At 39.0% G+C, this 23,608-nt stretch overlaps 1 protein-coding gene across 1 annotated transcript in view; it reads left to right on the top strand.

Moving 5' to 3' along the window:
- LOC122797710 overlaps positions 1-23,608 on the top strand; it is a 297,965-nt gene that overhangs the window by 272,049 nt on the left and 2,308 nt on the right. Inside the window, exon 10 of the mRNA XM_044066244.1 lies at positions 470-596. Within this exon, the coding sequence (XP_043922179.1) occupies positions 470-596 (127 nt within the window). The remainder of the gene's footprint in view (positions 1-469; positions 597-23,608) is intronic.

Here is a 23,608-nt window from a genome sequence, read left to right as displayed (position 1 = left end):
ATATATATCTATATATATATATATATATATATATATATATATATATATATATCTATATATATATATATACACATACATATATATATATATATATATATATATGCCTGTATGTGTGTGTATGTATATATATATATATATATATATATATATCTATCTATCTATCTATATATATATATATATATATATATATATATATATATATATTTGTTTTTTTTTTTTTGTCCTTCTCCAATAGTTCTCAGTTGCATATATGGTTCTACAGACTGATGTTAATTTAATTGTCCACAAGCCAGATTTGCTACATCACCATATCTATAACTTTATCTTTTTTCTCTACCAAGCTTGTGGCTGAAAGGACCCCTTACCCAATAAATTAAGAAATTAAAAATAGTGCTGTATCTGCTTCTGAAAGACTGCACATTATATGTTGAATATAATAAACATTGAAGAGATTTTTTTGTCCTTTCAGGTACCAGAAACCTTTGAAGATGTCACTGTTACTTTCTCAGAAGAGGAATGGGAAATGTTAAGGAAACAAGATAAGGAGCTGTACAGGGATGTGATGGTACAGAACTATGAAACCTGTGTTTCTGTTGGTAAGTGAGAGCCGGTTTATGAAGTGAGTTCATTATTTTGAAAGTTATCAATATGATATGAAAATGTGCCAGAATAATTCAGAACTATGCACTTCACCCTTGTTTGGTGAGGGGATAGAGTACATCTCTCTCTCTCTGTCTGTGTTTTCCTATTCCAAATGTCTCCACTGACCTTTTATGATCGTAAGTGATCAGTCTCTTTCTTGTCTGCAGTGAATCTTCTTAAGCATAAGCACTTCTCTCTCTGATTTAGCATTCTTGTTCTGCTACTGTAGATGTGCATCCCATTATGTTTAAACTCCTTTCCTGAACTGAGTGACATTTTTGACCATCTGTTCCTTTTCTGCATAAAGTAGCCACCTCTTAAAATAGGCTGTTTTGTTGGTTAGGTAGGTAATGTCCCTTTTTTTATTTTCATGTACCCCAAGGAAAACACATTGTGATCAGGCAGTCTTCCATGAGAGTCTGGTAGTTTGTTTCTCCGGTATGTTTTATTAACAAAGTATGACCTGTTAGAGGTCTTTTCCAATTTTATAGATAAAGAAACTTTTGCTTCATTAAAGTAATTTCTCAAAGTCACAGTTTGAAATCTGAGAAACAAACCCAAGCCTGAAAGGTGCAGTTTATTTGTAGCTTTTTAAAATGAAATGCTACTTTATATTATAGTATGTTTACCTGCATTGTTCTTAACACCATAAATAGGTCTGCTGTGTAAAATGTTAAGCAAGCATTAAGAAAGGCCTGTCACCATTTATAATATTTGTATAAACTGTTAAGGCAGAATATTTTAGCTCCATGTTGCTGTGTCTTTATTAGAATTTTGTGTATTTCTTACAGTTGTAGTTCACAGCATACTGACATTTATTTAGAATCATTTTTGATCTACTGTGCTAGGATGATATTGAAAACACAATGTTCATCGTGTTTCACTGTTGCAGTCGTTACACTTGGGTTATCCTGCTGGCAGGCTACCCGCAGTCGGCCTGAATTCCAAAGTCCTGGTCCGGCGTCAGTTGCTGTTGCCTTTTACCTGACGTCAGTGTGCCAGGGGTATAAAAGATGCAGCCGACACCATTTTCCCCAGTCTTTCTTGCCACGCGGTGCCCGAAGCAAAAGCAGTTCGCAAGTACCAGTCGGCCGAGATTTTTGAAATTGAATTTCAGATCCGAAGTCTTCAATAAAGCTAAGTACCCCGTTGGGGAAACTTTTTCTTGCTCCAGACCGATGTCAGTAAACGTTAACAATTGTATTTCTTGTGGGAAGCAAATACCTCATAAGGATTTTCATTCTTACTGTATTCCTTGCCTAGGTCCTGACCACAACGTTGCTAGTTGTCGGTTTTGCGCTAGATTCAACCAACGCACTATTAAGCGTTGGTTCGATTTTGCTTTACATTACTTTGGCCGAAGGTTTAACTATATAATGCCATCGGAACAACCGACGACGAAGCCTCTTCTAGGCCAGTCGCCAGTTCTCAGTGAGGTGCTTTCACAGCCCCTAACACCCGCTACCTCAGAGCCACAGGCCACCTCCAGCTCTCATGTGGAGACAACTAGGCCTATGGAAACTCAAGGTATTGGGCCTACGGAAACTATTCCCTCAGATGGGTCCGGAGCCGCTGAGCAGGCATCGGATTCTGAGGGTGTTTTCAGACCTACACAGCTTACTATCAAGACTACTTCTTCAGCCAAGGCAAAGTCTAAAACACCTTTAAAGACAAAGAAACAAGTATAGCATTCTCCTGGACAGTCATCCATGCCAAAGAAACAGATGCTTAAAATGGCCGAGGACCTAATTATTCTGATCAGGGGTTCCCATCCCCCTCCTGATAAAAGGCCTAGGCAAGATACTGACTATAATTACTCTGACCAGGTTTCTATTTCCTCTGATTCCTCTTCAGAACAGGGATATTCTCTTTCTCCCTATGAGGACTCTGACGCTGAAGAATCTAACCCTTCAGCCAGAAACCCTGCACACCATGAGGGAGCATTTCCATTGGGAGAGCCAGGATTATTCAGAATCCAAGAAAAGGCTCAGAGACTTTCTTTTACTGCCTCAGCACAGGCCCCTTGCTATTCCCCCTGAACTAGATATTGTTGATGATGTTTCTTCTGAATCCAGTTTGTCTCCTGATTCTTTACCTCCTGCACCAGTTAAGCCAAATAGGTACTACAGGGTCCCAGATTCTCATAAATGTCTTTATAAAAACCCTGCTGCTGACCCAGAAATTATTTCACAGGGTCCCAAAGGGGTCAAGGCTTCCACTGCAAAAATCCATGTTCCCTCTGATAGGGATTCTACAGCAATGGACAGATGGGGGAAAAAGTTTGCACCTCTGCTACTTTAGCTGTAAGGGCTTTAAACTGCCAGTTTCACTTGCTTAAATATCAACAATACCTAATGTCTTTGCTAAAACAGAAAATGCTTCCAAGCTCAGAATGTCCTGAAAATAAGGAAATGCAGTAATTATTGCATGCAGCTGAACAAGTGGGAAAGCATACTTTGCAATGTGGTTTTGATTCATTAGAGGCTTCTTGCAGAGCCGCAGTTACAGGTTCTGTCATTCGAAGGCATGCTTGGTTAAAAGAACAAAGTTTACCTGATCATGTTAAAGCAAAATTGTTGAATGCTCCATTACAGCATGATACTTTGTTTGGTGTTAAGGCAGAAGAGGTGTTAAAGAAAATGGAGGATAAAGCAAAATCAATGCAGACAGTAAAGGATTTCTTACAGGTTCAACCACCCAGATTTAGCAGGAACTGGCCTTCTAAAAATTGGTCCTTTCCAGTGTCAGACAGGCCACAAAGAGGCAGATACAGACGCCCAAGAGGCAGATCTCAGCCCCAAGGCTCATACAGACCTAAACAATGGGGTGCTTCAGCTCCCAAAGGCAGAGAAGACTAATCACAACCTTATAGGAAACGGTCCCAATGACTTTCCTCTACCAATGCCAAGCACTTACCTTTTGGCAGCACCCTTAGAGGGAAAAGTAGCACTTTTCTCTCAAAATTGGCACATGATCACCAAGGACAAATGGGTACTGAATATTGTTTCCCAGGGTTACAGGTTCCACTTTCACACCCTACCAAGGCCAAAAGGTATGCCAGACCTGCCACACAGTCAATGGGCAGAGGCGCAAAAACAAATTTCTGCTCTCATGGACATGAGGGCTATTCAAAAAGTACCACAGCAAGAGCAGGGACAAGGATTTTACTCAAGACTTTTCTTGGTACCCAGAAAGGACAAAGCTTGGAGACCAATACTGGACCTGTCTACTCTAAATACTTTTCTGGATGTTCCAAAATTCAAAATGTTGACACTGCAGCAACTTCTACCCATGCTGGGCAAGAAGGCTTGGCTAGTTGCTTTGGACCTCAAAGAGGCATACCTGCATGTCCCAATCAGACAATCTTGCAGAAGATACCTCCGATTCATAGCTGGCTCAATGCATTACCAATTCTCTGCACTGCCCTTTGGCTTATCTACTGTGCCCAGGGTTTTCACAAAATGCCTGGCACCAGTAATTGCATTTTGCAGACAAAGTGGAATTCAAATATATCCCTATTTGGACGACTACCTTATTCAAGCAGAGAGCAAGGACATTCTACTAAAGTATCTGGTGTTTGTAAAAAGATTACCAATTTGCCTAGGGTACACAGTAAACAAAAATAAATCAAAACAGTGCCCTCTCAAGATATAATATTCCTGGGTGCAAGCTTAAATACAACTGCCCAGATGGCTTATCTCACGCCAGACAAACAAAGACAGCTGACTCATTACTTTCAAATGATGGCAACAAAGACCCAGCTACCTGCAAGAAAAATTCTGCAGGCTTTGGGCTTCATGGCATCCTGCATCCTGCTAATTCCATATGCAAGACTGCATATGAGGAAGCAACAATGGTATCTAAAAAGTGTTTGGACTCAACATTGCCACAGCCTGGAAACAATAATTACTCTCATTCCCTGCCTGCAACAAGAGTTTCGATGGTGGGCACTGGCTTGTCACCAAAACAAGGGGCAGCCTTTCACTTTACCCACAGCCAGGCAGACACTAACAACAGATGCATCGGATTATGCCTGGGGAGCACACATGGCGGAAAAAGTCTATACAGGGCACGTGGACCACAGACCAAATGCATCTTCATATCAATCAAAAAGAGATGCTAGCTGTACAGAATGCCCTGACAGCCTTCACGGATCTACTACATCCAGGACAACTATTACTAAAGATGGACAATACTACAGTCATGTGGTACATAAACAAGCAAGGGGGCACACATTCCTACCCCTTCTGCAGACAAGCCATGGCTTTGTGGAACACAGCACTGGCCTATCAAGTACATCTGCAGGCACAATTCCTGCCAGGAAAAAAAATACTCTGGCAGACGAATTAATCAGAAACCTCATGGACCCTCAAAAGTGGAAACTAGATCCACAAGTCTTCAGCATGATAACAAAGAAATGGGGATGCCCAGACATAGATCTATTTGCCTCCACTCACAACTGCCAACTACAGAGATTCTGCACAAGGACTTATCACTCACAAGCATGGAAGGTGGATGCTCTATCATTCAGCTGGAAAACCCTAACAGTTTATGCCTATCCACCACTGCCTCTACTCTCCAAGGTACTCCTAAAAGTCAGACAAGAGAAGCCAAAAATGATTCTGATTGCCCCAGACTGGCCACGCCAGCACTGGTACCCAATCCTAAAGAGCTTGTCTCAAGGGACAGCCTGGACTTTACCTCAAATTCTTCATCTGCTGACCCAACAAAACAATCAGATCCTGCACAGCCAACTCAGAACCTTAAATCTGGCTGCATGGCGAATAATATAGCCACTCAGAACACACCTCTCTCTAAAGCAGTTATGGATGTAGTTTTGGAAGCCAGGAGGCCCAGCACCAGGAAATCTTATGCAGAAAAATGGAAGAGATTCTGTGCTTGGATCCAGGCACAAGGACTTGAACCGCTTGTTCCAAATATTCCTCAGATTTTACCATACTTAACTGAGATGCTGGACAAAGGTAGTTGTTTGGGTGTCTGCTTTGGTGGCCTCTGCTGTTTTGGTAGATTTTTGATCAGAGCCTCCGAGTATGTCTTTTTGTGTTTATGTGTATGATTTGAGGTTGTGATGGTACTATGTGAGACTGGGTCTATAGTGTGTGTGGTAACCTTCTCCTCCTGTCTGGTCTTGCCATTCCTATGTTGAGAAAACTCAGCCTCCGGTTTGGCCGTATAGTTGCATCTCTCGCATGTATTTGTGTTTTGTGGGAGGAGAGGGTTGTCTGTGTACATGAGGCAATTGTAACATTGCCTCAATATTCCCAGGTTCATCAGCTGAGCAGGAGAGGACACTAGCGATCTGGCGAAAGCCTTCGATACAATACCCCACTCGGGTATCATTGAAAATCTCATCAGCTTAAATGTTAACCCATACATCACAAGATGGGTTGCAAACTGGCTGAGTGACAGAACCCACAGGGTCAGAGTTGCTGGCGCCATGTCAGACTCAAAGCCTGTCACAAGTGGTGTCCCACAGGGCTCAGTCCTGGGCCCACTCTTGTTTGGCATCTACTTTTCCGAAGTACAAGCAAACACAGGAGGGTTATCGCTGACAAAGTTTGCAGATGACTGCAAACTGGGCACCGTAGTTGAAAACACATCTGACGCAGATATCCTATAGAAGGGTCTCACAGAAACGGATAACTGGTGCCAGAGCCATGGCCTAAAGTTAAATGCCAAAAAATGCATAGTCATACCCTTCGGGAAAAACAAGGTTACCCCTAGCTACCATATAGGTGGCAATCCACTGAGCACAGAAGAAGTTATTAGGGACCTGGGGACCCAGGTTGACAGTAGCCTGTCATTCGACACCCATCTAGCTAAAGTAGTTAGGAAGACCTTCTACATTGCCCACCTTATCATGAAGGGATTCACATCTAGATCAAGGGAGGTCATAGTTTCCCTATACTCATCACTCATCAGACCAATGATTGAGTACAATGCCCCATTGAATGTATCTGACCCGACATTTGCAGCAGCTGGAGGCCACAAAAGTTCCTCACCAAAAGGATAAAGGGTCTCAAAATCTGTCCTATGCTGCCCGACTGAAAGAACTTCAGCTCTATTCAGTTTGCTCAGAGGTGACCTGTGCCTGACATACAAGGCCATGTCATACCCAGATTTGATGAATATGCTTCACCTCAAAATCTAGATCCGTCAGAGCCACAAGGGTGGGAGACTTAAACCTCAACACGGCTATTAATAGGACGTGCTGGAGGGATAGATTCATCACCCAAAGACCCCCTATGCTGTGGAACAAAATCCCGGTATATGTGAGGCAGAGCACCTCGCTGGCCTTGTTCAAGAGAAATCTTGACCAATGGATGGGAGATCGCAGATATACCCCAGGGATTACCTCAGTGTCACTGCTCGACAGAGGCACAGCAAAATAATGGGTATAGTTCCCCATACTAAAGGGGTGGCGTAAGCCACAAAACTATGGGCTAGGCTTGTAAATGCCCTCAGGCAGATAGCCTAGTATAAACCTATAAACCTATAAACCTTCTCATCAATTAAAATCCATGCCTCTGCCATTTCAGCTCATTACAATACAGAACCTCCTATTTTCTCTCATCCACTGCTAAGACAGTACCTCAGAGGGGCACAAAACATAAGACCCCCAAGGAGAGCACCTATACCAACATGGGACCTCAACTTTGTCTTGGAAAAGCTCACACTGCCTCCTTTTGAGCCCGCCAATACAGCTGAGATAAAATTCTTATCATGGAAAACTGCTCTGCTCCTAGCAATAACTTCAGCAAGAAGAGTGTCAGAGTTACAGGCATTAATGGCAGTGGAACCTTTAATCATTTTTCATCTGGACAGGGTTTCTCTAAGGACAAAGCCAACATTTATGCCAAAGGTAGTATCCAGTGTGGCTCTTAACCAAACCATTCATTTACCAACCTTTTATCCAAATCCTCAGAATAAAGGGGAGAGACTTCTGCATTCTTTGGACATACGCAGGCAGCTACGCTTCTACTTGGACAAAACAAAAGCTTTCAGAAAAACTGAGCAACCTTTTGTGGCATACGCTGCAGGATCACAAGGAAAGGCTATTTCAAAGCAGACTATTTCGAAATGGATAGGACACTGCATTCGTTTCTGCTGTGCACAGCATGGCAAATCAGTGCCTAAGAATATTAGGCCACATTCTACCAGGGCAGCAGCCACATCAGCAGCCTTTCTCAGAGGAGTACCAACCAAGGAAATTTTGGAGGCTGCAACTTGGAGATCAGTGCACACTTTTACCAAGCACTATCACTTACATCTTTACTCTAAATCCAGAGCAGGCTTTGCCACTGCAGTTCTGCAGGGCCTCATAGCCACTTCTAATCCTATTTAGACCCAGCCGCCCTACCTCAGCTTTAGGATTCAACCCAAGTGTAATGACTGCAACAGTGAAACACGATGAACTTAGTACAGTTGTGTACTTACCATAAATGTAGATGTTCGAGTGTATTCACTGTTGCAGTCCAGGATATCCTCCCACCATCCCCCTTTCCCCCTTTCATTGCTGGGACTTATCTGTACTTCTCTATTTTATACAACCTATGTGGTGTATTTGCTTGTAGAGGAAGGTAATGTTTATGTTAGTGCATGCATTTTTATTTGCAAATTTTTAGCCTACCCTTTTGGGGACACCTGACATCTGGGGCAAGAAAAACTGAAGAAAATGGTGTCAGCTGCATCTTTTATACCCCTGGTGCACTGACGTCAGGGAAGAGGCGACAGCAACCGATGCCGGACCAGGACTTTGGAATTCAGGCCAACTGCGGGTAGCCTGCCATTAGGATAACCCAAGTGTAATGACTGCAACAGTGAATACACTCAAACATCTACATTTATGGTAGGTACACAACTGTACTTTTCTGTTTTTTGAAATTTTGAATTTAGTGATTTTCTATTTGCTGGTCTGACACAGACCGTATTGGGTGGTTTATTCCCATGTTCCTCCTGCCTGAATTATTTGGCCTAGATGAAACTGTTTAGTTGTTAATCATCTGTTAGAATCTGTTAGAAATAACTATCCGATAACATTTTCCTGATTTGTTGTTTTGCTGGAATTATTTGTGGAGGGTCCCCAGTTCACTTTATCTTGCTGCACTTGGCTTTGCTTTGGTCATGAACCCTAGCCCCATTCCAGCCTACTCTACTGTATTTCCTTCATACATAATACTTTTCAATCCTTCACTGACTTATTTTTCCTCTAATTTTAACCAACCAATCATAAGTCATTACTAGCGTGCTAACATCAGTACCTGACAAAATCTTCTTTACCATAAAAGCCTTTCAAGCCAAGCCCCCAACAACTGATTCATATATACTTTTTTCCTCTCGTTTTGTTAGGCTACGTTGAAAATTCATATTTTAACTCAGAAGAAGTCTGCTGCAACCTTACCATTCTCATACCTTCTAGCACAAACTTCGAACCCTGTTATGTTTTCTGTAAAGCATACCACTTTAGTTCCAAATTGATTGCCTGTAAACAAATCATCCCACATCCTAAAATTAGTTCCTGCAGCTAAACAGAGGAAACTACCTCTACCACCTCTACTTAATTGTGTTTCTTCTACTTGCTAGCAATATCACACAAAGCCATGTCCCTTCTCCACTGATCAACAGTCCCCACTATTTTGATCTCCCACCTTTAGAATCTCTCTGTTAAATGCTGGTAGCATCAAAAAGTACAACAACTTGACTCCATTCTGTGCATAAACAGCACTGATACTGTATTAGTCACCAAGTTGTGCCTTAAGGACAATACTACAGATGTAAACACCACTTTTATTACTTTTTTCCCACAGGATACCTCTGCATGCAGAGCTCCAGGCCTGGAATAAGATCGGGTGTAGGGGTCATGGTCCTGTACAAGTCCTCTATAACACTTAACCAGTGTTGTCCATTTAATGACTCTAATGATCATGATCCCGTCTGCGTAACCCTAACCCCTTCCCTAGAAAAGCATATCAAGCTTTTCCAAAACATGTCTTACCACCTCTGTAATTAAAAGAAATTATAAAACCTTAAAAGAATGTATAGTTGATTTCATTCTATAAATTTTTTATAATACTTATTTAGCCTCCTTGGCCCAGTTTGCAATGATCTTAGTTGATTTCTAAAGCATGTAGGCCTTTTGCAGTGAGCAAGTTGGGCCCATTGCAAATCAGACACGTGGACCTTTCATAATCTAATAATAATAAATAATTCCCGGTCACTCTCTTTCCATGTAGTCTTTCCCCCTTTCCACAATGAGCACTACCCAGAATTTTTCCCAGTCATTGGGATATCTACCGATTGCTACAGGTAAGAATTCCGTCCTGTTTAAAATCACAAAGTAACACGGGAATATTAACAAACTGATGCAAATTCGCTGCTTAGGCATGCAGCTTTGCCCAAAAGGTTAATTTAAAGAAAAAAAGTGGTTCTTGGTGCCAAAAGTGAAATTATAAAGAAGGACAGGGAACAAGAATAGGGTAAGAATGAGATGGAGGTGTGTAAAACTGCTCCACAAGAGAAACAAGAGTGAAAATTGTTCCAAAAGTCAGTGAAAGTAGCTGAGGATATAGAACAACAAAGACAGTTGGACACCAGCAACATGAAGTGGGAAAACAAAAAGAAAGAATCCAAAACCAAAAGGAAAACAAGTCTGCTCTGAAAACAGAGATGCAATTACATAATAAGAAACTATAGGACCTGGAAAAAATAGGATGGCAGAATAATAAACTGGTTGACCTTGACCTAGAGACTAGATCTATATGCTACAGTATCTGAATATCAGCCATAAAAGAAAATGTACCTGAAGGGATTGCTGGGGAACTTGGAATGTTGTATCCAGTATTGCAGCCAAGTCATCGTTTACATAATTTGTTCAACGAGCCTTGATACTTGTAGTATGTGCTTGTGACCAGGGCTGTTTTCATGATGACAAGCTTCTGTTATGTCTGCAGTACCAGGTGCATTGCAACCAGATAAAAGTATGAACGGCTGCAGTAAGCATCGTAGATACAAGAGCACATATGGCAGTCATTGTAAATCCTCGTGCACAGACAGCCAAGCTATGCTGCTGATATATTATTGTAACATAAGGCAATGTATATGCAGAGAAATGTCCTATGAAAGGTAAACGGTCAATGATGGCCAATGGTGGAGCATTGAGTTAGTAGGTCAGCAGAAATGGACAGAAAAGACTGCAAACCGAGGTGTTAACCAAAGAAGGGGCAGAAAACACAGTGAAGAATGGGATTGGACAATGCTTAAATGTAGATTTATGCAAATCTCAGACAGGACATACAGGATACAATAAAGTCAGATGATGTACAATCCTACTTGGCCAAACAGTATAATGTTTTAGTGAGTATGCCTGTGTTATAACATGAATGTTGTTAAAACGAAAATGAAACCGCTGAGGGGATCTGATCCATAAACTGTCTCCAATTATATTACACACTTATCTCCATAACAAGGTGAATTTGAGCTGGGCTAGAGTGAAATATTCAGGAAAAGACACTTCAGGGGGATGGTTCTGTTAGCAGACTGATAATAAAAAAAATAAATAAAAACAGGCCTCAGTGGAATTGAATTCATGATTTGATTTTCTCCTAGTCTTCTAAATAGTCTTTCAGCATGGTGTGCCACAAAAGAGCGCTATACTGACTGTTTTGGGGAAGACAGTTCAGGGAAGTTCTTCTTTTTGCAGCATAATAATTGAATAAAAGGCAGGGCTCGTTGGAATTGAACCCATGGCTTGTCTATTTCCTGTCCTTGTAAACAGCACAGTATATAGCAGAAGAATTCATACTAACAATGTTAGGGGAAACCCGCTCCAGGGGAATGGCTCATATGTATAATGTGGTCTGTAAATTTGAGAAACAATCAAACATACATCCCAGATCTCTACCCACTGCAATGAACAAAGTGAGTCAAATCAGAATTTTGACTACGAATATAAGCTTCACATATGCATACTGTCACAGAACAGAGCTCAACACGTATGTGCAGCTGATGGTAGACATTGCCACTATGCATGAGTATAATACCTGTTGGACTTCATCGTTGCTAGACAACAAGCAGTGTCATTTGTTGATGGTTGTACATGTGCAGCTGATGGTTGACATTGCCAATATACATGACATATGATGCATGTTACTAGACAACAAGCAGTGTCATTTGTTGATGGTTGTACATATGCAGCTGATGGTTGACATTACCAATATACAACACATATGATACATGTTACTAGACAACAAGCAGTGTCATTTGTTGATGGCTGTACATGTGCAGCTGATGGTTGACATTACCAATATACAAGACATATGATACATGTTGCTAGACAACAAGCAGTGTCATTTGTTGATGGCTGTACATGTGCAGCTGATGGTTGACATTACCAATATACATGACATATGATACATGTTGCTAGACAACAAGCAGTGTCATTTGTTGATGGTTGTACATGTGCAGCTGATGGTAGACATTACTAATATACAAGACATATGATACATGTTACTAGACAACAAGCAGTGTAATTTGTTGATGGTTTTACATGTGCAGCTGATGGTTGTCATTACCAATATACAAGACATATGATACATGTTGCTAGACAACAAGCAGTGTAATTTGTTGATGGTTTTACATGTGCAGCTGATGGTTGACATTACCAATATACAACACATATGATACATGTTACTAGACAACAAGCAGTGTCATTTGTTGATGGTTGTACGTGAGCATCAGTGATGCTCCTCACCACCCATCATGCAAATTTTGTTGTCACTTGGTAAGGTAAGGGTGACCTTATAACTGACGTGGGCAATTATAGACCTATCAGACCTAGAAGACTCATCTGTAAAACCACAATATGCATCATAACTGACCTCATAAATTATGATATCAGGACTTTTTAAATATTTTTATTAGTTGTTCTTTATTGCCAGATGGTATTAATCATAAAAGATGAAATTAATTTGTAAATTAAACATCAAATTAATTGAACGTGTATAATCAGTTTTTTTCTAAATGAAAGTTAAAGATTACAAATATTTACAGTGGTGCCTACGACTCAAAATGTTTTGCAGTATTTTCTGTCTTTTATAATAAAAGTCTTTTTGAAGTCTATGATGATTCAGAAGATTTGATGTTTAATTTCATCTTCTCTAGTACTGATATCAAGAACCTTAAGAGTTTATTCAACAGTTTGGCTATGCGAAGGGTAATTCTTGTCTATTCAATCTGGTAATCTTCTTCAAAATGGTTACCAAGGCTGTAGACAGTGACTTTGTGGTTCACGTGACATACCTTGATGCCATTCCCCATGCTGGTATCCTACAGGAACTAAATTATTTATTTATCTTATTTTACATTTGTTGACTGGGAAAGTCTGACTGGATATATGTCCATTTTCAGCAGAGGCCCGGGGAGAAAAGCTCCAAATACAAATTAGTTACATCCAAATACAAAAATACTACTAATAGTAATAATACGAGGTACAATAGAATCAAATGTAGAATACTACTACTAATAGTAATAATACGAGGTGCAATAGAATCAAATGTACAAAAATACTACTAATAGTAATAATACGAGGTGCAATAGAATCAAATGTACAAAAATACTACTAATAGTAATAATACGAGGTACAATAGAATCAAATGTACAAAAATACTACTACTAATAGTAATAATACGAGGTACAATAGAATCAAATGTACAAAAATACTACTAATAGTAATAATATGAGGTGCAATAGAATCAAATGTTCAAAAATACTACTAATAGTAATAATATGAGGTGCAATAGAATCAAATGTTCAAAAATACTACTAATAGTAATAATACGAGGTACAATAGAATCAAATGTACAAAAATACTACTACTAATAGTAATAATATGAGGTACAATAGAATCAAATGTACAAAAATACTACTAGTAATAGTAATAATACGAGGTACAATAGAATCAAATGTACAAAAATACTACTACTAATAGTAATAATACGAGGTACAATAGAATCAAATGTACAAAAATACTACTACTAATAGTAATAATAATACGAGGTACAATAGAATCAAATGTACAAAAATACTACTACTAATAGTAATAATAATAATATGAGGTACAATAGAATCAAATGTACAAAAATACTACTACTAATAGTAATAATACGAGGTACAATAGAATCAAATGTACAAAAATACTACTACTAATAGTAATAATATGAGGTACAATAGAATCAAATGTACAAAAATACTACTAGTAATAGTAATAATATGAGGTACAATAGAATCAAATGTACAAAAATACTACTACTAATAGTAATAATATGAGGTACAATAGAATCAAATGTACAAAAATACAGGTACAAAGATTGTGGCAGATGGAAAAACATAGCTTATTGCAACAAAACATGAGAACAGACAGGGCAGTAAAACAGATATGATTATAGTTAATAAGCATTTTGAAAATAACTGTGTCATGTGCATCGATAGTAAGATTAAATAAAATCGAAGATACCCAGACAGTATTGAGAGAGAGAGAGAGAGAGAGAGAGAATGAGTATGCACAAATGTACTCTGGGAGTGGCTGGTGTGACCCTCCTGAAGGTACAGGATAAGGTGGGGATATTAGGAAGGTGTGAATGGTAGCCTTGGAATATCTGGGAATCTATTTTGAAGTATTTCCTGAAAGAGAGAGGATAGGTATGCACAAATGTACTCTGGGATTGGCTGGTGTGACCCTCCTGAAGGTACAGGATAAGGTGGGGATATTAGGAAGGTGTGAATGGTAGCCTTGGAATATCTGGGAATCTATTTTGAAGTATTTCCTGAAATTTTACAGAACTGCTATAGTTTGGCCAGAGTTACTCATTAACATCAGCTGTACTAATCGCACTGTGTTAATCCTACAGGGAACCTTGGTCAGAAAAAGCATTATTTGTGGTTTGCCATTCTCATAGAACTCTTATTTAACAATCTTTCAAATAAATAAATATTAATTAAAATACATATCTATATAGTGAGTCAGAGCAAAGTACTGCTGAAATGTTTATCATTAAAATCAGTGGTTATTCTAATCTGCTAAAACATTAGCACCTATGCATTCACATGCAGTGCAACATTTCTAAGCAGGTTTATAACATATTTGTTGGTTTGTTTTACCTTACTGGTGATTTACATTTTATAACAAACTTAAACTGAATAATGGCATCTGGCTTCCCTGCATCCCTGACTTTTTTAAAAGCTGTCATGCTATCATTTCAAGAAAATGCAAAATAAATGCTTTTATCAGGGTGGTGAATTGCATGAGTTGCTAACTTTCTCAGTTACACCAATTCATTCCCACCAGATTAATTACATATTTGGATAATGAATGTCATTTTAGGTGTAAGGCTGATGCCATCATAGCAGTGATAAAGGAGACCATGCTGTTTCCTAAGAACTGCCATCTGTCAATATAAGATCATTCTCTGTTTCCACTAAAGCCTAATCAAGGGGGGTTGAGTTCTGTGTGCCTGCCTTTGGTGGACTTTATATGCATACATATATACACACACACACACACACACACACACACACACACACATATATATATATATATATATATATATATATATATCTTTACATTTAGATAAACATAGGTAAGTGCATGTATGGGGTGGCAGAGGAAGATAGTAGGTGATAGCCTGAGAATGTGCCATGTAGCAAAATAGTGTTGAAAGTTTGCCAGTTATGGACAGTTATACAACTTGCAGATGACACTAATTGCGTCACACTAATAAGCTAGTAAACAATTTAAAAAAAAGAAAATCATTGCAAAGCACATTCAACCAGATAGTCTAGAATGTTAGATGAATGCTATTATCTGTTATGTAATACCTAATAATGAAATCCAGTGGGCAAACATCAACTAACGGAATATTTTAATTTATTTTACATGTCCGCATTAATCATTTAGTGTCATTTTTATAACATAGGCTTGATTCTTTAATAAGTGCTATCCTATGGTATGTGATAGTGACAAGTTATAATCCCGTTCTATTTTATTGTATGTTTGCTTTTGATGCATTGTTCAGAAGTAATAACAGATGTTACTTCTACTAGAACCTTTGCTTCGGAGGTGTTATTATGGTAAATATATCACCATTAGCTTGTGTTACATACAGCATGGCCCACAGATACTGCCAAGTAAATAAATGTGTGTGAGCTGTGTCTAGGTTCTCTGACACCTTGGGCAGTTCCCCATACTAGCTCCTGTGTCAACCTAAAGTTGAGGGACAAAAAACAACAAGTAAAATTAAACTTTATTGTCATTATAGCTGTAGCAAGTCCCTTGCTACAATCATAAAATGCCTTACTACAGGTAATGCAGGATCAGAATTAATTTAAAACTCCTCAGTATCACATGGCTTTGCAATCATGCCCAATTGGCAACTGCTAATCATGCCTCAAAACAGCTTGTACCCAGGGCAGCAACCCCTCACCCAAGTTGTGGTTCTAAAATTCAGTCATTGGTTTTAAGAATGCCTGATGCAGACAAACAACTGCTGCCAGAGCTATGAACTTAAACTAAAATTGAAAAAATACATAACAGTATCTTTTGGAAAGATGACTATCCCTGTAAATTACCGCAGTAATAATACATCCCTAAAAGTAGATAAGTGGTCAGGGATTTGGGAACGCTTGCTGACAGTACCCTGACCTTTGACCACCACATGTCTACTGTGGTACAAAAATTACTGTATATTGCACAACTTGTAAGGGTATGGCATCCAGGTCCCAAGGAGGTCATTGTTCTGCTGCACTCTGCTCTCATTACACCAGTCAGTGAGTACAATGCACCTTTCAGCATGTACCCGACCAGGCACTTGTGACAGCATGAGAGACCACGGAGAGTAAACAACTGCTATGCAGGCAGTCTCAAAGCCCTATGTGACAAAATGCTTAATAGTACCCTTTGGAAAGACACCCCCCCTGGAAATTACCACATTGATAATACATCCCTAAAAGTAGACTAGTGGTCAGGGATCTGGGAATGCATGCTGACAGTAACCTGACCTTTGACTACCATGTGTTTTCTGTGGTAAGAAAATTACTCTGTATTGCACATGTTTTAAATAGGGGTATCCAGGTCCAAGGAGGTGATTGTTCTGCTGTGCAGTGTTGTCATCAAACCCATCATTGAGTACAATGCACCCTTCAGCATGTACCCAACCAGCACTTGCAACAGCTTCAGAGACCACAGAGAGTAAAAAAATCCTATGCAGACTGTCTCAAAGCCCTATCTCTTTACTCAGACGTCTATGGCAGTCTGTGCCTAGCCATCAGAGCATCTTCTGATCTTATATTGACAGATTTGTTGCACATCTACAAAACAAGTAGCATAAGAAAGTACAGTTGTGTAAGTAAAAGTACCGTACCAGTAGATGTTTGAATAGATCCCTGCTGCAGTAGCCTAAGCTAAGTGTGGGTTATATCCTGCATAGGATATAACAGCCAGTAGGATGGAATGTAGAGAGGTGGGGATGGGGTTGTTGATAGAGGGTAGAAGGGGCAATGCAGGCATACAGAGTAGTGCTGACCTTTAGGGCCAGTGTTTTTGTTGTAGATGGACTACATACATTTTAGAGGTAAAGGATAATGGGAGGTTATGAAGGATGGATGCAGACAATTGTGCTGCTTTAACACATGAAATTAAAGGTGTGGGAAGCAGAGAACCTTTGGAATCGGGGACCTAATATGGTACTGAGATAGTGTAGAGGGAGTAATGAGTTGGTGGTCTTGTCTAGCAAGAGATGGAGGCAGAATGTAGAGCAAGTGATGAACCATGAGCTATGTAAGGAGGTGTCACTGAGGAAAGGGATGGGGAAATCTGAGTGATATGGGCTAATGGATACAATAAGGATGAAGAGGGCAGACTTCCAAGATGGCTGCACACCGATCAACAGACTGAGTTCATTTCTCCCTGTGTGAAAGCAGAAACTGAAAAAAAGGGCTCCCAAAACTGTCAGTATGAGTAAACATCAGTCCCTGGTTAGTAATTACTCTAGCAAAGAGGATTTCTGGAGTACCTGAGAGAAAATCAACCTGAAAGAGAAAAAATAAAACTCTGGCTGGGAAGAATCCCACAGATATTCAGCAAAAAGCAGTTAAATTCAGCTTTGGTACACAAAATGACTTCTAGAAATTTAGAGGAAAAAATAAATTTAATGTGTTAAAATAAGTGAAACACTGAAGGAATATAAAAACTGAAATAATAAAAGACTGGAAAAGTAGAAGTTGTTTTAACTAGCTATTTAGCTGAACTGGTGAAACAACTACAAAAATCAGAGGGTGAAATGAAGCAAAGCCTGGCTGAGTATGAGGCCCTTTTTATCTTTTTCTGCAAATTACAATCTACACACACACACACACACACACACACACACACACACACACACACACACACACACACACACACAAACATTTCTCAAATTGTATCACATTATTTGAGTCAGTGTTTTAGTTAATAAAAAAATAGCTACATATTCTTGTGCCCCTGGCACACTATAAGGTAAGGGGAGTTTGCAGTGGCGGCTGGTGACTTCATATCAGAGGGGATGCAGGAGACAGCGGAATGGGTGGGGTCAATAGGAATGGGTGTGGACAACTATAAAGGGGATTGGCTATGATCAAAACCACAAAAACTGTAACTTTAATTAAATACGCTGCCCTGGGTGCCAAACTATCATTATGAGAGTCCAATCAAGAAAAAAGGAAAGTGTAAAAGAAAAAAAATATTTCAATCCATTGGCTGCATGACAGCTTACTTGATATCTAGATGGAAACAAAAAGGTTGTGAGGCATGAAAAAATAAATTACTTTTTAAATACATTACTGGAATGCCAGTTAAAATCAAGTATAAAAAAACAAGCAGCACTCAACTCAAACCACTTCACCTTGCCCTGTGGTTCTAATTATAATTTATATTCAGCTTTATTAAAGTGCCAAGTAACATGCTGAAAGTAGCAATCTCTGTGATACTCCCACTTGTAAAAATGTTTCTTATCCAAAAAAGACCTGGTGCCTGACAACAACTATCTACTTGTTTCATGGGGAAAACATGATCAAAGTAAAAAATGAAAAGCAAACGGGAAACAAGCTCAACATACTTTGCTTAAAGGATTTACTGCACAGGATATGGACCACACATGTTAGATTGGCATTCTGTTTAGTTTGCAGGTAAAGCCTATAATGGGCTCTTAAAATAATGTAATCCTGTCCTTTATTACAAATACTGTCATATGCATTTCAATACCCAAGGCTTATATGTTATCTAGTTATGTAAGTATTCTCTGCATGGCAACAACAGAAAGGCTTTCAATGTTGGCAATTCGTTAACAGTATGCTTATTAAAACTTACTTGCATTTTACAATCTCAGACAACCTTACCACATGGTTATTAAAGCATTGCTACTTAAACACAGAGCAACAGGCACTTTCTGAATAATAAGCATAAATCAACAGTATAAAAATATGACAGAAACCAGAACATTCTGCAAAATCAAGGACAGATGAAAAGCCATTGTAGTACTTGTGTCTATCTTGGATGGGGGGATAGTCTGCACATTTACACTGCATACTGTTCCTTTCCTTGCTTGGACACATCCAGAGTCACTACATAGGGGAGTAGGGTGCAACAAGTATGTCACAATTTGAAATGTCTCTGGCTGACTGCGATGGCCCTGACACATTTGTCATACCTCTCGACCTCAGAGCAAGAAATCTGGACAAAGCCATACATAGAAGTGGGAAAAAGGCCCAAAAATAAGGGCAATTTTTAAATATTGCTCTTATAAACTTAGAAAGATAATAGAATAGTAGGTCTTGCATTAGTATGAATTTTCTGAAGGGTATGAAATCTGAAACTGAAATGTCTGTCATTATTTTCTAACTTCAGTCTTTAATGATTTGCCTCTAATTTGCCAAAAAAACACAATTTTATGAAAAATGGACCAAAAATGTAATTCAAAAATATAAAATAGCCACACAATACAGCTGAGAGCCTGCAAAGAAGGGACACTTTTTAATATTAGTACTGCTAATTTGAGCAGCTGCAAAATAAAAGAATCTACATGCATTTCGGAAATAAAAGCAATCTATAACTGATTATTACAGTTATTTATTAATTGTAAACCCTCCATGTTTTCTTCCAAAATTGCCATTTTGCGGAGAGATTATTAGGGGAAGAGCAATATTTTGAGCCAAAATAGAGTACAGTTGAGAGGTTTGGATGTGCCTAATTCTGTAAAGCAATTTATTTGTACGTACCTCTCAACCTGTTAATGCAGGAAATCTGGACAAGGCCAAATATATTGGGGGAACTTATAAACAGTACTAAAAATTGCTCTTGTATAAACTGAGACAGTTGATAGAATAACAGGTCTTGCTTTAGCATGCATTTTTCTGAAGGTTATGAAGTCTGAAACTCAGTGTCTGTCATTATTTAGTGACTTCATTCCTAAATGATTTGACAGAAAACCACAAATTTTATGCGGAACAAACCAAAAATAAGAAGCAAAAATCTCTTCATTCTGCAAAAATCTGGACAGTTGAGAGGTATAGTTCAGCCGGGGCTGTCTGAGATTGCTGCTCTTTCCCCCCGTCACAAAATCATGGTTGAATGCAGCTTCCCCCCTTACAGCTATTCCAATGAACCATTACTTGGCTATTTCACCCCATTTACCATAAACACTAACCGGGAAAAGCCGAAAAACAAAAACCATAAACACTAACGTGCATACTGCTTTACTTCTGCGATGATTTGGACTTCATTTGAAAGTTTTATTTTGCATTTTTCATTGCAAATGCTAATAGATATCATATCTGCTAAACAAAGCAATGCAGTCTCACAATGAAAACAGACTTAGCATTAAAACTTCTCTGCCCTTGAAAACTCACATTCACTGAAACAGCATTGAAACCCACATTCAAAGAAAATACATTTTGCCAGTGGCAGATTAGCTTTGGGTTTGGACTGTTTTCAAATCACAGGCCCCTTGCACACGAAACATACACATGCTCTTTCATACACCTTCCTGATTGTATTAAATTATATTCCTTGTACAATACAGTACAGTTTTAGAGGGTGTTTTAAATTTGTTTTGAAAATTTTCCAGTAAACAATGAAACAAAATGCATGCACCAGTAATGACAAAACTGCCCAATTCAGAACATTTCCATCATAAAAGTCTACTCAAACATCTAGAGTCCATCGGTATCAGTACATAAGCACAATCTCTGAAGTAAAAGTCATCTAAATAATTCCATGTTAAAGAGATCTGTAACTAATGAAGAGGCTGCTACTAGCAAACAACTTTGTATTTCTTTGTTTCATCTACAAATAAAGTGCCCGTTACCCTTGAGGAATAAATTGCCTATCTTACACTAAAAAAATGAAAAGCTAGCAATATTGCAATAGGGAATGGATAGCAAACAATAACAGGTTCATAGTTACTAGGTATCTTTGCCAAAAAGGAGTGCAGCATCCGCCACCTTTGCAAAGTACAGTATCAGCAATGCATCTATCTACTGTGGGAGTAGAACCCACAGCCTTCTGCATCAAAAGCAAGTATACTACCTGTTGTGCTATTAACAAGGCAAGCAGACTCAGCATAAGCAGCACTAAACTTTTGCTCCCCTGCAGCTCTCAGCTTCTTGTAAAATCTACTCACTCAGCTGTATCTCTGAACTTTGCAGCACAAGGAAATCTGGAAAAAGCCAAAGTTTATTGTGGGGGGGACAAAAGCCCAAAAACCAGGGACGCATTTTAAACATTGATTGTATAATGTTGGAAAGTTGATAGAATAAAATGCTGTGTTACCACCATACATTTCACTGCCAAGCCTTAAACCCAGGACCCTGTGCAAAACAGTCAGAGCAACATACCACTATGCCAAATCAGCTGTTTTGTGAAAGAGGAAGACGGAAACTTAAATGGCTACAATTTAGTGAATTCAGTTCACACCATAGCACAGCTGTCAACCTCTTAGCACAAAACACCTGAACAAAGCCAATAATGGGTGAATATAGCCCCCAAACATTCAGTGAATTCAGTTCTTACAATAGCTCTCAATCTCTTAGCAAAAAACACCCGGACAAAGCCAGTAATGGGGGAATATAGCCCCCAAACATATTCAGTGAATTCAGTTCTTACCATAGCTCTCAACCTTAGCACAAAAAATCTGGATGAAGCCAATAATGGGGGAATACAATCTCAAAAATAGGGACACATTTCAAATATCCATCTTATACACTTAGAAAATTGCTAGAATAAAAGCTTTTGCGTTACCATGCACGTTCTGAAGAATATGAAGTCTGATATTCAAATGTGTGTCATTTTTAACATCTATTAACCAGGAAAGTCTGAATTGGAACAAAAACCAATTTTTAGCAGAGGCCCAGGGAGAAACACTCCAGATAAGACACATGTCTTTGTAAGGTGGGAGGACACTAGAGGAAACAAACACAGGGAGGGCATACAGACTCCACAGAAAAGGTAAGGCACCCCAGCCAAGAATCAAACCAGAGAACCTGTAGCTGTCAGGCAACAATGCTACCACTGCACCAATGCACTACCAGCTTTGCAAGGACACAAGTACAGAAACCACAGATTTTATGAGGAATAGAACAAGTATGAGGGAAAAATCTGCAATGTTTTTACAAATGGTGGTGGGTAGGGAATTCAGGCTCCTGCCACCTGGGCTCAAGGTACAGGGTTCAAGCCTTATTCTCTACCCACCACCATGCGCATGGGTCTCCCGCGAGAGATGGCTAGTCCGACGAGAGTAGCAGGCTGGAGCCTCTTTCCTGCCAGCGATGCAGTCCGGTGATCTTTCGGTCTGTGCGGTCATTACTGCACAGACCTCTGGGCTGGAAGGGCAGAGTTTCCTGCCTTTTCTATCCGGACTGCCTAACAGAGCAGTCTGGAGCTCTGGAATGAGCACGCATGCATGCATGGAGTTCTCAGGAACCATGCACGCATGCGTGGAGTCCGTGAATTTTTTTTTTTTTAATTTTATTTTTCAAAGTTTATTGTACAGGTGGGGGCTGCAGTACGGGGGGGCTGCAGTCCTGCAGTCCTATAGCACGAGCCGCCCCTGGGAGTTTGACTAAATTAGTTTGCATGTGAATTATTCTAAGCTTTCTTTAATCACTCTTGGATGAGTTAACAGTTCTTGGTCTTGGACCTGTGAGGTAAGTAATAGATGGTGGTATCTGAGGTGAAAATGGCCATATTAATTTTATGAGACACTAATTCCACTGCTGACTGACTTCATTTTTAAAGTTTTAAGATTTAATCTGAAGTTTGAAATGTATTTATTCATCAGTCTGAGTATTTGAATTTGTTAACCAGTGTGTAACATGCTACTCACAAAGTACTGATTTTTAGGCCTTAGCAGGGTGCAGCCTGTTATGAAAAAAAGATAATCCAATTCTTTTTCAATACTTTTTTATTGATTTTTCATGAAATAAAATAATACAAGAAATATGATATATAAATATACACAATATATGTCTTAAGAACATCATAACATGAAACAATAACTATTTATAGTGTCCATAACAGATATAATGCCATTGTTGTGATTACATTTTATCTAGTAATTTTTCAAGCTTTAGCCAAGTTAATTTCTTATGTGTCATCTTAGTAGTTCTTTCTGAAATCGTTTGCAACTCCCTATTGCATGCAAGTTTTGCTAATAATAAAAAATATGCAAATAATGGGATTTTTTACATTTCCAATTTGACGTAATGATTTTTCTCCCAATAACAAGGACCAAAGAAGGTGCACCTGTATTTTGGGGATATGTGTTTGTATCGGTACATTGAACAGTTATAATGAGGCCGATACTTCACACCAAGTTTGAATTTCTTAAAGAGTCTATCTTAATGAGTTCTTTACTGAAAAATA

This window comes from Protopterus annectens, chromosome 3.part1 (genome assembly GCF_019279795.1).
Source record: "Protopterus annectens isolate FY-2018-M chromosome 3.part1, PAN1.0, whole genome shotgun sequence".
In the NCBI taxonomy this organism is placed as follows: domain Eukaryota; kingdom Metazoa; phylum Chordata; order Ceratodontiformes; family Protopteridae; genus Protopterus; species Protopterus annectens.
Note: the sequence above shows the minus strand (reverse complement) of the source record. Positions and strands in the feature narration are given on the sequence as shown.